The sequence below is a fragment of the Phyllobates terribilis genome, unplaced genomic scaffold, assembly GCF_046119375.1.
Source record: "Phyllobates terribilis strain yellow unplaced genomic scaffold, ASM4611937v1 Scaffold_11__3_contigs__length_659146591, whole genome shotgun sequence".
NCBI classification, from domain to species: Eukaryota; Metazoa; Chordata; class Amphibia; order Anura; family Dendrobatidae; genus Phyllobates; species Phyllobates terribilis.
In genome coordinates, this window is record NW_027362771.1 from 346,277,383 (window position 1) to 346,293,196 (window position 15,814).

A 15,814-nucleotide genomic window follows, 5' to 3' on the forward strand; every position below is an offset into this window, starting at 1 on the left:
ATGGTCCATAAGTGAAGACTATAAGTAAGGACCATTTAATCAGAAACACATCAGTCCCAAGAATGTTTTATTCTGCATACTGACTATGTCACTGTTTTTAATTCTTTGGTGAATAAATAAAGATCCCATTTTTATATGGAGCACTCTGATGACGTATGCTAATCCTCATAAACAATACCTTTGTAGAGCCTTTCCCTTCAAAGCTCAGCTATTTGTTCTGCAGACATGTCCTTTCATTTCTTATAATTGTCTGCTTTGTTTCAGGTACAGTGAAGATGCAACCCGGTCATTTTTGCTGGGAGTGGTTTATGTTCACTGTTTCTACAAGCTTGCCAATGAAAATCATATTGCTACGTGCCCCCTCCTCTCTAACCTTTGCTTAAATCAATTCCAAAGCCATGTACTTGAAAGTTAATATTAATCAACACTTTAATTAATAGATCTTTGAATAATAATAACTTCCACAATTGAATGTGTATCAAAAAAATGTTCCTGTGCTGAGATAATCTTATACATGTGCCCCTGCTGTGTACTGTGTAATGGCTGTGTCTGACCGTGCAGGAACATGGTCTGATTATACCACAGCTCCTGGGCCGGGGAGGAAGCAAAAGAGTATACAGACATGACAGCAGGGGATCACAGCTGATTCTTTCTTTCATGTAAAACATTGCTAAAAAACAGGCAGTGAAATGTTTTGCCTCACAAAAAAAAAAGTTGCGATCCCATGCTGTCCTGTCTGTATATTCTCTTTCGCTTCCTCCCCTGCCCAGCAGCTGTGGTATGATCAGACCATGTTCCTGCACGGTCAGACACGGCCATTACACAGTACACAGCAGGGACACATTTATAAGATTATCTCAGCACAGGAACATTTTATTTAAACACATCCAATTGTGGAACTTATTATTATTCTAAGATCTATTGAGTAAAATGTACTTTGTTCGTGGGAAAACCCTTTTGTCTAACATGTTCCCTCTGCAGAAACGCGTTATGATTTTCTGTTCAGGTAGAAAATTATTTGCAGTTCTTAGTAACACAATTTGTCTTACCATCCCGGTTTGATAGCAGTTGGACAAGCCCATTCAGACAGGTATCGCGTACTTTGCCTATGTTGGTAGCACATCGGCCAATGGCCTGTATTGAAGCTGCTACAAAATCTTTATCCATGCTGCGAATGTAAGTCTGAAAGGATTGAGATAAATACATTGTACTAGTAATCAGTAATATTGTTAGGTTTTGTCTATTTTGACAAACAGGAATATTACTAAATGCTACTTTCACTCTAAAAGTATGGTTCTTTTATTTTTATAAAATAGAAATTAAAAATGCCCTTAAAATTGGAAAACTGAATTACAAAAGTAGATATAACATGGCACAGGTACTTGAGGTACAAATCCAATCTAGATGCTCTACTAGTTGACATAGAGTCATTTCCGACATGTTTTTAGACTAAACTCGTGTAATTACTGCCACACTTACTTGGAATTCCCGCAGAATTATAGAAATGTTGGTCTCATTGGCCAGATTTGTCAGGACTTCCAGCTGCGCAAGATAAAAAAAAATAAAAATTAAGGTGGACATATATTTTTTAATCAAAATGTTGTGGATACACTATATTTTTTTTATTTAAAGAAGAACTCCCAGCAAAAATGTTATGTCCTAAACCTTTCTAAATATCTATCATCAACCTACAAGCAATGCTACAGAGAACTACAATCCGGTCACAGTTTTTCCTAAAACTAGTTTTACTGAATGATGTTAAAATAATGATGACAATGATCATAGGTAAAAGATGGTCAATATTTGAGAAGTCAAAATGTAAAGGGTTAACTAGCACACGTGTAAAGACCTGATTGTATATAGGAATTTCAGTCAGTTAATAAAATAAAAACAGTGTAATAGAGAATAATAACCAGGTTCATTGAACAGGATTAGAATTGAAGTATCCTAGTGACATCATTCAAAGTATATTTCTGTGGAGTACAGTAAGTGACATGATGTGGCCAATTAGACAAGGAGCTGAATAATCATGACTGTGCATAACAGCGTCACTAAGCAGTTAAATCCACAGCATTAATAGACTGTATAAAGTGCTTACCCATGAGGAAGTGTCAATACTAAACCCAATGACTGTACCTGATGCGAGTTTCGCATGAGCTTTTTCAAGGGTTACCACATGTGTGTAAGTACATTAAATGTAGTGTAAGTGCATTAAAATACTCACCGATTGCCATTTTCCCTGGTTTCTAGCGCTACTCAGGTCCCTTTCACGTCACGGAAACTCCAACTAGCCAGATCACACCAGGGTTTGTTTATGTGTGAACCAGAAGTCGCTTTTACAATGTAAGTCTATGAAGCGTCAGAACTGGGTTCCATAGATTTACATAGTAAAAGTGACATTTTAATAGAATTTGAATTACACTAAAACGCTTCTTTAAAGATTGCATAAACATAAAAGCATTTATTCCTAATATGTACTTTGCAGCAAACTAGAGAATAAAATGTCTCAAAAGAGGACTGCATTGCTAGCTCCCACGGTGCATATGATCTTTCCTATCTTACTACTGTAGAAGTTACAGTCAAAGTTGTACGCACACTGGGACGTGACTACGGCAGTAATGAATAAATGAGTGGCAGGTATTTAAAGAAAACAGAGAAAATATCTGTATGTTTGAAAGCTACATTTTACAGCAAATCTGTATCAATCACAGTTTGCAAACTGATTTCTTACCTTCAAAATCTTAATCTGAGTAGGGTCAGTAGATCGGATGTAGAAACTTTTTAGGTACGGCTCAAACATTCCCTAAGAAAAAAGATCAATGATAGAAACAGATTAACATAAATAACATGTGTTTAAAGGAGTATTTTCATTTTTGGCATAGCCACATGACATACCCTCGTGACCTCTTCATTATTACTGTATAGTCTTTTTCTAGCGGGGATTAAAATATTTGATAGAATAGTTTGTTTTTCACTTTTTAAATGGATGTTCCCATTTCTGATACCTAGATTTTATCAATAATATTGCTATTAAAGGTGTTGTCAACCTTTGTGGGCAATTTTTTTGTCACTTTAATACAGACCTAAAAGTAATTTTTTTTTTACATTTTTCATGAAACATTTTGCACCATTTGCCTTCTATAACCTCAATGATGCTGTCTACTTCTGGCTGCCGAATGAGTTAACTGAGAATTCATCAGTCGGCCCGCTATAATATTCTGCCAGGGAAAGACTGAGCACTGACTGAACCTGTGCGTGCACCCCTATGACTGAAAACCCGAGGCTGCAGGGAGGAATAAAATTAATTTCCTCCTGGCAGCAGGGCTCTCTGTGCAGGCGCCGGACTGCTTTAGAAGGCTAATAACATGCAGATTATCCCCATAGCTGCATGTTAATAGCAATTTTTACATGACAGGTTCCCTTTACACTGGACACATAAAGTAATAGTGGCTGTAGAGTGGAATAAAACATTTTATTTTTATTTTTTTATTTCACTTATTCGCTTCTGAGATTTTAGTAATCAAATTATTTGGCAGCTAGTGAGTTAAGTAGTCCAAGTAGGGGTTAACAGACAGTTTTCATTGGGGGCATGTACTTCTTCTCCCTATAAGATGCTGACCAATCATAAGCAGGCCACAACACTCAAAGAATAGAAGAACATGCCCCACAATAGCTAGAGCAGACATCTCAGTGTCTGAGATATAAGCACACTTATGTCTACTGTGCTTAAGCAATTTGTCATTGCTCTGCAGTGAGACAAGAGCAGGCTGTCATTATATATCCTACAGGAGCAGTCTGTTCTGGGCTACTACTGTGTGAGATGTAATGAGACCTAGCTCTGATTTTACTGCAGAGCAATTATAAGTTGGCAACAACAGACATAAATATGATTTCTGACAGGTGTGACCGTTCTATGGGAGGAGGAGAGCGGATAAAAGATTTTGCAATGTGACACAGCTAAACTCAGCTGTGCCGCCCCTCCTCACTCTGACTCATATAGGATGTTAAACCAAGAGATCAAAGTTGTATCCTTACATTTCGCACATTGAGAAACATGCTCTAAGCTTTGTTGGGTGGCGTGTTCCTCTTTCCTTTAAGTGTTGCTGCCTGTTTATGATTGGTCAGCATCATACAAGGAGAAGAAGTACAGGACCCCAGTGAAAACTATTTGATAACACCCACTTGGATTTAAAAAAAGTTAACTCATTTGGTGCCAAATACTTTGATTGCTAATATCTTTGCAATGGAGAGGCAAAATAAAAAAAAAACGTTTTATTCTGCTCTGCAGCCACTATGTCATGTTGTGTCGAGTCTAACATGTAAAATTTAGTGACAGGCCCTCTTTAAAGTGCCACCTTTTTACTGCAGAGCTTCAGAAGAACATTATAATAATGTATGCTGTCAAGTTCCAATGCCTTCATGTCAAGGGTGTGTCATATGTGACAGACAGTCGCTCTGCAGTTGGCTGCAGAAGATCTCTTCATTGGGAATTACAGACACCTTCTTAACTGTTTCACTGTAGGACCCAGCGGCTACCACCTTCCAGCTAATTGACACCCTGGCTTGGATGTTTAAATAGTTTCACTGTGCAGCAGGAAGGTGTCGGTGATACGTTTTCTTGTGAATGCTTGGAGCTCTCAGACTGCTATCTTCCTCTGTGGTGCTAGGAGGATGCTTGGAGTTATCTCTTTGACGTCGGCTAAAGCTAAGCTACTTTCCCCCGTGTTTGTCTCCCTTGTTGTCTTAGTGTGGATTGACTAGTGCTCACCCCCCCTTCCCTATCCAGCGCCAAGAGCTAGGGAAAAACAGGGTTTAGGTTCGCGTGCGGCGATTGGTGAGGAACCAATATAGGGATGTGAGTGGAGACAGGGTGATATCAAATCAGCCTAGGAGGTCTCCACTCCCGCCTTTTCCTAGAGTCTGGGCTCCCTTTCCCCCTTCCCTTTGTGTTGCACTTAGTCTTTCACAAACCTTGCGTGACAGCCTTGGTTCTAAGTGCAGTGATCACAGACCAAAAGGATTGATCTTCAATATTAATATTTTAATCCCTTGTATGTCGTGGTCAATACTGACCTGAGGTGTCAGGCAGACGGAGGGTGTTACTGTCAGTTCATCTACCTACCTGCAACATGTTCAAGAGCCAATGCTTACAGTGTTATGTAAAAGTTTGGGCATCCCTGGTCAAAATTACTGTTATTGTGAACAGTTAATCAAGTTGAAGATGAAATGATCTCAAAAAGGCCTAAAGTTAAAGATGACACATTCCCTTTGTATTTTAGGCAAAAATATATATCTAGTCATCTTTTACATTTTAAAAATTACAAAAAGACAAATGGGTCAATGCAAAAGTTTGCGCACCCTTCGAGATTTGTGTGCTCAAATAACTTTGACCAAGGTTTCAAACCTTAATTAGCCTGTTAGGGTTATGGCTTGTTCACTATCATCGTTAGGAAAGGCCAGGGGATGCAAATTTCCCAGCTTTATAAAAACCCAGCCTCCTCTAACCTGATGACAAAAAACAGCAGCCATGGGTTCTTCTAAGCAGCTGCCTAGCACTCTGAAAATGAAGGCCCATAAAACAGGAGAAGGCCACAAGAAGATAGCAAAGCGTTTTCAAGTTGCCCTTTTTTAAGTTCGAAATATAATTAAGAAATGGCAGTTAACAGGAACAGTCGAGGTCAAGATTAGGTCTGGAAGACCAAGCAAAGTTTCATTGAGATCTGCTCGTAGGATTGCTAGAGAGGCAAATCAGAACCCCCGCTTGACTGCAAAAGACCTTCAGAAAGATTTAGCAGACTCTGGAGTTGTGGTACATTGTTCTACTGTTCAGAGACACCTGCACACCATAAAATTCAGCGTCAGAAGTATGCAAAAGAACATCTAAACAAGCTTCATGCATTTTTGAAACAAGTCTTGTGGACCGATGAGGTTAAAATAGAACTCTTTAGCCATAATGATCAAAGGTATATGTGGAGAAAAAAGGACACAGAATTTCAGGTAAAGAACATTTCGCCAACCATTAAGCATGGGGGTGGGTCAATCACGCTTTGGGGTTGTGTTGCACCAATTGCACAGGGGAATATTTCACACGTAAAAATCCACAATAGACTACCTCAAAAGGCGCAAGCTGAAGGTTTTACAATGGCCTTCACAATTCTCTGATCTCAACATCATTGAAAATCTGTGGCTAGACCTCAAAATAGCAGTGCATGCAAGATGACCCAGGAATCTCACAGAACTGGAAGAATTTTCCAAAGAAGAATGGATGAAAATCCCTCAAATAAATCTGCAAGACTCTTGGCTGGCTACAAAAAGCATTTACATGCTGTGATACTTTCAAAAGGGGGTGCTACTAGGTACTAACCATGCAGAGTGCCCAAACTTTTGCATTGGCCCATTTTCCTTTTTGTAATTTTTAAAATATAAAATATGAACATATAAATGTGTCAACTTTAACTTTAGGCCTTTTAGAGATCATTTAATCTTCAACTTGCTTAACTGTTCAGAATAACAGTCATTTTGACTGGGGGTGCCCAAACTTTTACATGCCACATGTACATTGACAAGCCGTGAAGCACTTCCAGCCTGATTTAAGCATAGGTGTTATGCTAGCTTTCTCATGATGGGGCACAACTGATTTCTACAAAAAAAGGTATAATTTTTTTGGGGGGGACAAGCTCCAATACAGCCATACCGCTACTTCCATAAGTAAAAACTTGGTGGCAGGTTCATTTTAAGAAATGGAAAGTATTAAAAAAGCATCATATAATTAATTTTAAATATCACAGAATCTTTCACCTACCCTTCTCTTGATTGACATAGTAGCTACGTTCTGTAGCACAACAAATTGCACCTCACTGGAAAGGGAGAGAATAATTGTTAGAAGAGCAGGAACAACAAAAAGAAAAATGAAATGATAATGAACCTCAGATGACTGAAAATCAATCTAGTGAAGAAAAGTGTGACTTTTTACATAAACAGGTAAGAACATGTAAAACAAAACAACATGCTTTTCTTGCCTATACAGTGAAGGAAATAATTATTTGATCCTTTGCAGATTTTGTAAGTTTTCCCACTGACAAAAACACGAACAGTCTATAATTTTAAGGGTAGGTTAATTTTAACATTGAGAGACAGAATATCCAAAAGAAATCAAGAAAATCACATTGTATAAATTAGATAAATTTATTTTCATTTTGCAGTAAGAAATAAGTATTTGATCCCTCTGGCAAACAACACTTAATACTTGGTGGCAAAACCCTTGCTGGCAAGCACAACAGTCAGACGTTTTTTGTAGTTGATGATGAGGGTTGCGCACATGTCAGGAGGAATTTTGGTCCACTCCTCTTTGCAGATCATCTCTAAATCATTAAGACTTTGAGGCTGTTGCTGGGCAACTCGGAGCTTCAACTCCCCTCATAAGTTTTCTATGGGATTAAGGTCTGGAGACTGGCCAGGCCACTCCATGACCTTACTGTGATTATTTTTGAGCCACTCCTTTGTTGCCTTGGCTGTATGTTTTGGGTCATTGCCTTGCTGGAAGACCCAGCCACGACCCATTTTTAATGTCCTGGCGGAGTGAAGGAGGTTGTCACTCAGGATTTTACGGTACATGGCTCCATCCATTCTCCCACTGATGCGGTGAAGTTGTTAGAACCCTCCAGTTAGTTCTTTTTCTATTTTGTTGGTCACATGACTTTCTGCCTATATATCCAGCTCCGCCCTTCTGGCCTTGCTGGACTTCAGTGTTACATTTTACTCTTAAGCTAGCCAGGTGCCTTGTACCTTACTCTGTAGTTTGCTTGGTCTTTGGACCACTAGTACTTTTTGTTTGTTTGTCTTTGCTCTGCTACAATTTCTGCTAGGAGGTGTCCAACTATATCCCAGTCCTTAGTTCTTGTAGGGACCCCTCCCTCATATCTATAGGTCTGCGTTCAGACTAGCCGAGGACTTAGGCGGGTCTGTTCACAAGGAACAGGTCCCCCGCTGCATCGTAGGGAATCAGCTTAGTCCTATTGTAGGGACAGTTTTCCTATCTTTCCTTAATGCTTGTAGCAGTTCATAACAGTAAGTCCAGCCCAAAATAAAACACTCTAAGGAAAGTAATCCAGATATCAGCATGGTGTCGGTTCAGGAGTTGGCTCAACGCCTGCAGGGACTGTCTTTGGAGGTGGCCGAGCTCCAGCAACACGTGAGTAGCTGTCCTGGAGCGCATTTTGTCGAACCGAAGGTAGGACTGTCAGATTTTTTTAATGGTAAACAGCAAGATTTTTTTTCCTTTAAAAACGCTTGTTTATTATATTTTCGTTTAACCCTAGAACGCATACCTGGGGCCTCGCAGGCCCGCCCTGTTAATTGTTTTCTATTTTCTGCAAGATTACTTTAGTTAGAATTTTGAAACTCTAGGTATTCCTCAGGTATATAGTTGTTTGTCATTTCCAGTTGTTCATTTATTTTTATGTTACAGGCATTTTCGGTATAACAACTCTTTTTTGAAAATACCCATTTTTATGGTCATGCGTTCTAGGGTTTTAAGACCCAGATCCTCAGGGAATGAATCACAGCGCATTGGGTTTATAATGTCACTTTTGCACAAAGAACCACAGGGATGGGCCTTTTCTCTACAACCTAATGATCCGTGTTTTAGATCTGTGGAAGATTTTTTTTCTGCTATGGGGTTGTTGTATGATGATCCTGATCGAGTCTCATCTGCTGAAACTGAATTAAGACGTTTGAAGCAGGGATCAGGTGATGTGGAAAATTATTGTACATACTTCAGAAGATAGTCGGCCGAAGTGGAATGGAATGACTCAGCATTAAAATGTCTGTTTCTTGCTGGTCTAGGTGAAAGGGTTAAGGATCTGCTGATTGCCTTCCCAAAACCAGTAACCTTGCAGGAGGCAATGCAATTAGCTATACGTGTGGACAGGAGACTGCATGCTAGGATTAATGAAGAGAAATCTACTGCTATGGCAGCTCCTAGTTTTCAGAGGGTCTGCTCGGAAGGTGGAGAACCGATGGAGATTGGGGCGATGTCACCCCACTCTCAGGAAAAAGACCGCAGGTTTGCTAAGGGATTATGCTTTTATTGCGGTAAATCTGACCACTTTATTAAGAACTGTGTGCTTCGTTTGAACAAAGAAAAAAATAAAGAGGTCAGTTACGCCCGTATAGCTTGTTTAAACTCAAAAGGAGTATTTCTTTCTGGAAGCACCTCATTCCAGGAGGAGTTGATTGAATTTCGGGTATTTGTGGATTGTGGTTCTACACTCAATGTGATTGATAAGGGATTTTTGGAAAAATTTAAATTAGAATCCAAACTTTTGTCATCTCCTATTTCTGTGGTTGCTGTTGATGGCTCTCCCTTGAAATATATTACTCACAAGGTTTTTGAATTTCCCCTCACCATTAATGGTATTCACCAACAGAATTTGGATTTGGCGGTATTAAATAATTTGCCTTCTCCAGTGGTTTTGGGGTTACCTTGGTTAAAATTGCACAATCCTGTACTGGACTGGTGTACCTATGAAATTAAGTCTTGGAGTCCTAAGTGTCATGATAAATGTTGTAACGGTCGCATTGCTGCTGTGGAAAGAGGGGAATTACCTGTACCTATTCAGGATTTTTGGAAGGTTTTTTCTGAGGAGGAGTCGCAAGTTTTGCCTCCTCATAGGGACTATGATTGCACCACTGAGTTTGTTCCTGGAGCTACTCTTCCCAAGAGTCGCTTATTTAATCTGACTATCCCTGAGAGAAAGGCCTTGGAGGAATACATACAGACAAGCTTGGCCGCCGGTCACATTAGACCTTCTAAGTCTCCTGTGGCTGTTGGATTTTTTTTTTGTAAAAAAAAAAGGACGGCGGTTTACTTCCATGTCTGGACTTTCGCGAAATTAATAAAATTACCGTACGCAATTCCTACCCACTGCCATTAATTCCTGACTTGTTCAACCAGTTAGTGGGGGCCAAGTGGTTCTCTAAAATTGATCTCCGGGGGGCATACAATTTGTTAAGTATGAAGGAAGGTGATGAATGGAAAACTGCTTTTAACACTCCGGTGGGTCATTTTGAGAATCTGGTTATGCCTTTTGGTCTTACCATTGCACCAGCGTTTTTTCAGAACCTTATTAATGACATCCTAAGACCGTTGATTGGTAAGAATGTGGTGGTGTATTTGGATGACATTTTGATTTATTCGCCGGATCTGGAGTCTCATTGGCAGAGCATACGTGAGGTATTGCAGTTGTTAAGTGACAATTCGCTTTTTGCTAAGCTGGAGAAATGTGAGCTCGCTGTGCAGAGAATTAGTTTTTTGGGCTACATTATCTCCAGCGAGGGCTTTGAGATGGACTCGGTGAAGGTTCAGGCGGTGCAGGAATGGCCTAGGCCTATTGGTTTGAAATCGATACAGAGATTTTTGGGTTTCGCCAATTATTACAGAAAATTCATTAAGAATTTTTCTATAATTGTTAAGCCGCTGACCGATCTCACCAGGAAAGGTGCGAATACGGTTCAGTGGACTACGGAGGCCATTGAAGCTATTGTGTATCTCAAGAAGAGGTTCAGTTCTGCCCCCATCCTTATGCAGCCTGATGAGTCCAAGCCTTTTTTGGTCGAGGTTGATGCTTCTTCGGTGGGGGTCGGGGCTGTTTTGTCTCAGGAAAACAAGGATGGAGTACATCCCTGTGCCTTTTTTTCAAAAAAATTTTCTGAGACCGAACTTAATTACGATGTTGGTAATCGGGAATTGCTGGCTATTAAACTCGCATTTGAACATTGGCGTCATCTCTTGGAAGGTGCTAAATTTCCCATTCAGGTTTTCACTGATCATAAGAATCTGATCTATCTTGATGCTGCCAAGCGCTTGAATGCCCGTCAGGCTAGGTGGGCACTTTTTTTTTCGTGGTTTAATTTTTCTTTTACTTACATCCCGGGTACCAAGAATGTAAAAGCTGATGCTTTATCTCGCAGCTTTTCTCCCATGGTTGGTACCGAGGAGGAGGAGAGCATTTTACAGGAAGGTGTTGTGATAGCAGCATTGGACTCCGTTTTGGAAGATGGGATTCTGAAAGCCCAGGAGGATGCCCCGTCTAACACTCCCCATGGGAGGTTGTTTGTGCCTAGGAACTTTAGGAGAGATTTGTTTGTGGAGTGTCATGAGTCTCGGTTGGCAGGTCATCCAGGAATTTCTGAGACTAAGAGACTTGTAGGTCGCAGTCTTTGGTGGCCTGGGTGGCAGAAGGAAGTCATTAAGTGGGTGCGTCAATGTACTGTGTGAGCTAGATCTAAGTATTCACATGCTCCTGCTGCGGGGTTGCTTTGCCCTCTGGAGGTTCCTAGTGCACCTTGGACGCATCTTGCTATGAATTTTATTACTGACCTTCCTGCCTCTGAGGGTTTCACTGTCATCTGGGTGGTCGTGGACCGTTTTAGAAAGATGTGTCACTTGGTTCCTTTCATCAAACTGCCCTGCGCTAAGACACTCGCTAAGGCTTTTGTTAAGGAAATTGTCAGACTCCATGGCGTTCCTACCGACATTGTTTCCGATAGGGGACCTCAGTTCGTGGCTCGTTTTTGGCGTGCCTTTTGTGACAGGTTGGGAGTTCATTTGTCATTTTCATCTGGATATCATCCTGAGTCTAATGGACAGACAGAAAGAAAGAACCAGGATGTTGAACAGTTTTTGCGTTGTTTTGTGGCTGACAATCAAGAGGGGTGGTCTGAGTTTCTGCCACTTGCTGAATTTGCTCTTAACAACCATACATCCTCTTCTGCTGGGTGTTCTCCTTTTTTTTGTTGTACTGGGAGACATCCGTCGTTTGGGTCATTCTCCAAATTGGTTTCGGCTGTGCCGGAGGAGGAGAATTTTTCCGGTGATTTGGAGAGAGTTTGGACTGATGTACGTTGTAACCTTCAAGAGGCTAACGAAAAATCTAAGAGGTACTTTGACAGGAAACGTCAAGAGATTTTGTTTACGGTTGGTGACATGGTTTGGTTGTCCTCTAAGAATCTGCGGTTGAGAATTCCTTCTAAGAAATTGGGCCTGAAATTTGTAGGGCCATTTAAGATACTTCAGGTAGTTAACCAATCTGCTGTTAGGTTGGAGGTTCCCACCTCCTGGAAGATTAATCCGGTGTTTCATGTTTCCTTATTGAAAAAAGCTGAGGTTTCGGATAGGGACGCCACTGTCTCTGTTCCTCCGGTGGTGGAAGACAGTGAATATGAAATTTCTCGCATTCTTAATTCTAGATGGCATAGAGGGAGATTGCAGTATCTCGTCGCTTGGAAAGGTTTCGGTCCCGAGGATAACTCCTGGGTAAAGGCGGATGATGTCTCTGCTCCTAGACTTGTCGGAGCGTTTCACAGGAGGTTTCCTGATAGACCTGGGCCTGGAGGATCCGGAGGATCCTCATAGAAGAGGGGGTACTGTTAGAACCCTCCTGTTAGTTCTTTTTCTATTTTGTTGATCACATGACTTTCTGCCTATATATCCAGCTCCGCCCTTCTGGCCTTGCTGGACTTCAGTGTTACATTTACTCTTAAGCTAGCCAGGTACCTTGTACCTGACTCTGTAGTTTGCTTGGTCTTTGGACCACTAGTACTTTTTGTTTGTTTGTCTTTTCTCTGCTACAATTTCTGCTAGGAGGTGTCCAACTATATCCCAGTAATTAGTTCTTGTAGGGACCCCTCCCTTATATCTATAGGTCTGCGTCCAGACTAGCCGAGGACTTAGGCGGGTCTGTTCACAAGGAACAGGTCCCCCGCTGCATCGTAGGGAATCAGCTTAGTCCTGTAGTCCTAGACCTACAGATCACTACCCATTCCTGCTAATACATGTGGGGACAAATGGCACCGCAGGAAAGGACCTGGAAACCATCTGCAGTGACTTTAAAGACTTAGGCAAGAAAGTGAAATAATTGGGAGCACAGGTGGTGTTCTCATCCATCCTCCCAGTGGATGGCCATGGAACAATGAGGTGGAATAAGATTCTAAAGGTGAACAACTGGCTACGTCGATGGTGCCGTCAACAAGGATTTGGATTTCTGGATCACGGAATGAATTACCTATACGATGGACTACTTGCTAGAGATGGGGTGCACCTTACGAAGACTGGAAAACATGTATTTGGAAGTCGCCTTGCTACACTCATCAGAAGAGCTTTAAACTAGAACAATGTGGGAAGGGAAGCAAAAGGCCAGAAAAAGCCATACAGCTGACAAATACTATTGAGATCTCTGCTACTGGAAGTGGAAAAGAAGAACAAAGACAAAAAAATCTAAATAATAAAAATATGGGAGGAAGAGAAACCAATCACAAACTAAAATGTTTTTATACAAATGCACAAAGCATGGGCAACAAACAAGGAGAATTGGAACTACTAATGCAGGAAAAAGAATATGATGTCATTGGAATCACTGAAACTTGGTGGGACGATACACATGATTGGAATAAAAGGCTAAAAGGATACAACTTATTTGCAAGAAACAGACTTGATAAACGAGGAGGAGGTGTTGCATTGTATGTTAGAAAAGCGTATATCTGCACAGAGATTGAGGCTTCAGAGACTGGGTGTTCTGTGGAAACTGTTTGGGTAAGAATACAAGGAGAGAACAACGGAAAGGACACCATTGTAGGCATTTACTACAGGCCACCTGGGCAAGCTGAAGATATGGATGAACTCTTTACGCATCAAATGACCAAGTTCTCCAAAAAATATGACGTAGTGGTCATGGGAGATTTCAACTATCCAGACATTTGTTGGGAATCTCTCTCAAGTAAAACTAACAGGTCAAGCAAATTCTTATCCTCTCTTGCTGACAACTTTATCTTCCAAAAGGTAGGGGAGAAAACAAGGGGATCTGCTACTTTGGATCTAATCCTTATAAACAGGGAGGAAATGGTTGAGGAGGTAAAGGTGGCTGGGACCCTAGGAGGCAGCGATCATGCTATTATAGAATTTTGGATAACTAGAGGAGGAAGACATGTGAAGACTCAAACTTCAAGGTTAGATTTTAGAAAGGCAGATTTTAAGAGACTCAGAAAGAGAATAGGAGGGATCCAATGGCTGGATGTCCTTAAGGACAAAAATGTCCAGGAAGGATGGGAAATTTTTAAAAATGAGATTCTCAAAGCACAATCGTTAACAATCCCGAAAAGTAGGAAGAATGGGAAGCATTTAAGGAAACCAGGATGGATGAACACAGAACTTAAACACATGCTAAAAAGAAAGAAAGAAATGTTTATTAAATGGAAAGAGGGAGGCATATCTAAAGAAGATTATAATGCAGTCTGCAGATCCTGTAGTGCACGTATCAGGTTAGCTAAAGCTGACAATGAATTAAGGCTTGCAAGAGATGTCAAAAGCAATAAAAAAGGATTTTGGGGGTATGTCAAAAGTAAAAGAAAAGTCAAAGATGCTATAGGATTTTTACAGGATGAAAATGGAGAAATGGTAAGAGAGGATGTTGAGAAGGCTGAACTTTTTAATTCCTATTTTGCATCTGTTTTCTCTCAGAAAGAAAATGTAACATCAACTGATCTTCACTGTCCTTTTAAAGGAATAGAGGAATCCAAGTTATCTGTAAACAGAAAGATTGTGAGGGAATATTTAGCTAACATAAATGAGTTCAAGTCTCCAGGTCCAGATGAATTACACCCCAGAGTACTGAAGGAGATCGTAGAAGAAATTTTAGAACCACTCTCCATAATCTTTGAAAATTCTTGGAGAACAGGAGAAGTCCCAGAAGACTGGAGAAGAGCAAATGTTGTTCCTATCTTCAAAAAGGGGAAGAAGGTGGACCCAGGGAACTATAGGCCGGGGAGTCTGACTTCTATACCAGGAAAGATCTTTGAACAAATTATTAAACAACATGTATGTAAGTACATGGATAAGAATGAAGTGATTAACCAGAGTCAGCATGGGTTTGTAACTAACAAGTCATGTCAGACTAACTTAATTTCCTCCTATGACAGAATCACTGACTGGGTGGATCAGGGAAATGCTGTAGATATAGTATATCTTGACTTCAGCAAAGCATTTGACAAAGTATCTCACACCATCCTTATTGAAAAAATGACCAAGTATGCAATCGACCAGGCAACTGTTAGGTGGATTCATAACTGGCTTAGTGATCGGACTCAAAGGGTGGTTGTAAATGGCTTCACATCCAGCTGGATGAATGTCTCAAGTGGGGTACCACAGGGCTCCGTCCTGGGACCTGTATTGTTCAACATCTTTATCAATAATTTAGATGAAGGAATTGAGGGTAAACTGATTAAATTTGCTGATGACACAAAGCTAGGAGGGATAGCTAATACTAGAGAAGAGAGAGAGAGGATTCAAAAAGACCTAAATAACCTGGAGCAGTGGGCAGCAACCAACAGAATGGTTTTTAACAGGGAAAAATGCAAAGTACTACATCTGGGCAATAAAAATGAAAAAAGCATATACAGAATGGGAGGAATAGAGCTAAGCAACAGTACATGTGAAAAAGACTTAGGTATACTAATAGATCATAGACTGAACATGAGTCAACAGTGTGATGCAGCAGCAAAAAAGGCAAATACAATTCTGGGATGTATTAACAGAAGCATACAGTCTAGATCACGTGAAGTCATTATCGGTCTTTACTCCTCTTTGGTCAGACCTCATCTGGAATACTGTGTACAGTTTTGGGCACCACATTTTAAAAAAGACATAGACAAACTGGAGCAAGTTCAGAGAAGAGCGACCAGAATGGTGACTGATCTGCAAACCATGTCCTATGAGGAACGGTTGCAGGATTTGGGAATGTTTAGCTTGCAAAAAAGAAGA

At 40.6% G+C, this 15,814-nt stretch overlaps 1 protein-coding gene across 4 annotated transcripts in view; it reads right to left on the minus strand.

Moving 5' to 3' along the window:
• AP3B2 (adaptor related protein complex 3 subunit beta 2) overlaps positions 1 to 15,814 on the minus strand; it is a 127,152-nt gene that overhangs the window by 59,245 nt on the left and 52,093 nt on the right. For all 4 annotated transcript variants that reach the window (XM_073652851.1, XM_073652854.1, XM_073652855.1 and 1 more), the window contains exons 10-13: positions 6,803 to 6,857; positions 2,732 to 2,803; positions 1,480 to 1,542; positions 1,050 to 1,182 (exon numbers count right to left, since the gene is read on the minus strand). In XM_073652851.1, coding sequence (XP_073508952.1) covers positions 1,050 to 1,182; positions 1,480 to 1,542; positions 2,732 to 2,803; positions 6,803 to 6,857 — 323 coding nt within the window. The remainder of the gene's footprint in view (positions 1 to 1,049; positions 1,183 to 1,479; positions 1,543 to 2,731; positions 2,804 to 6,802; positions 6,858 to 15,814) is intronic.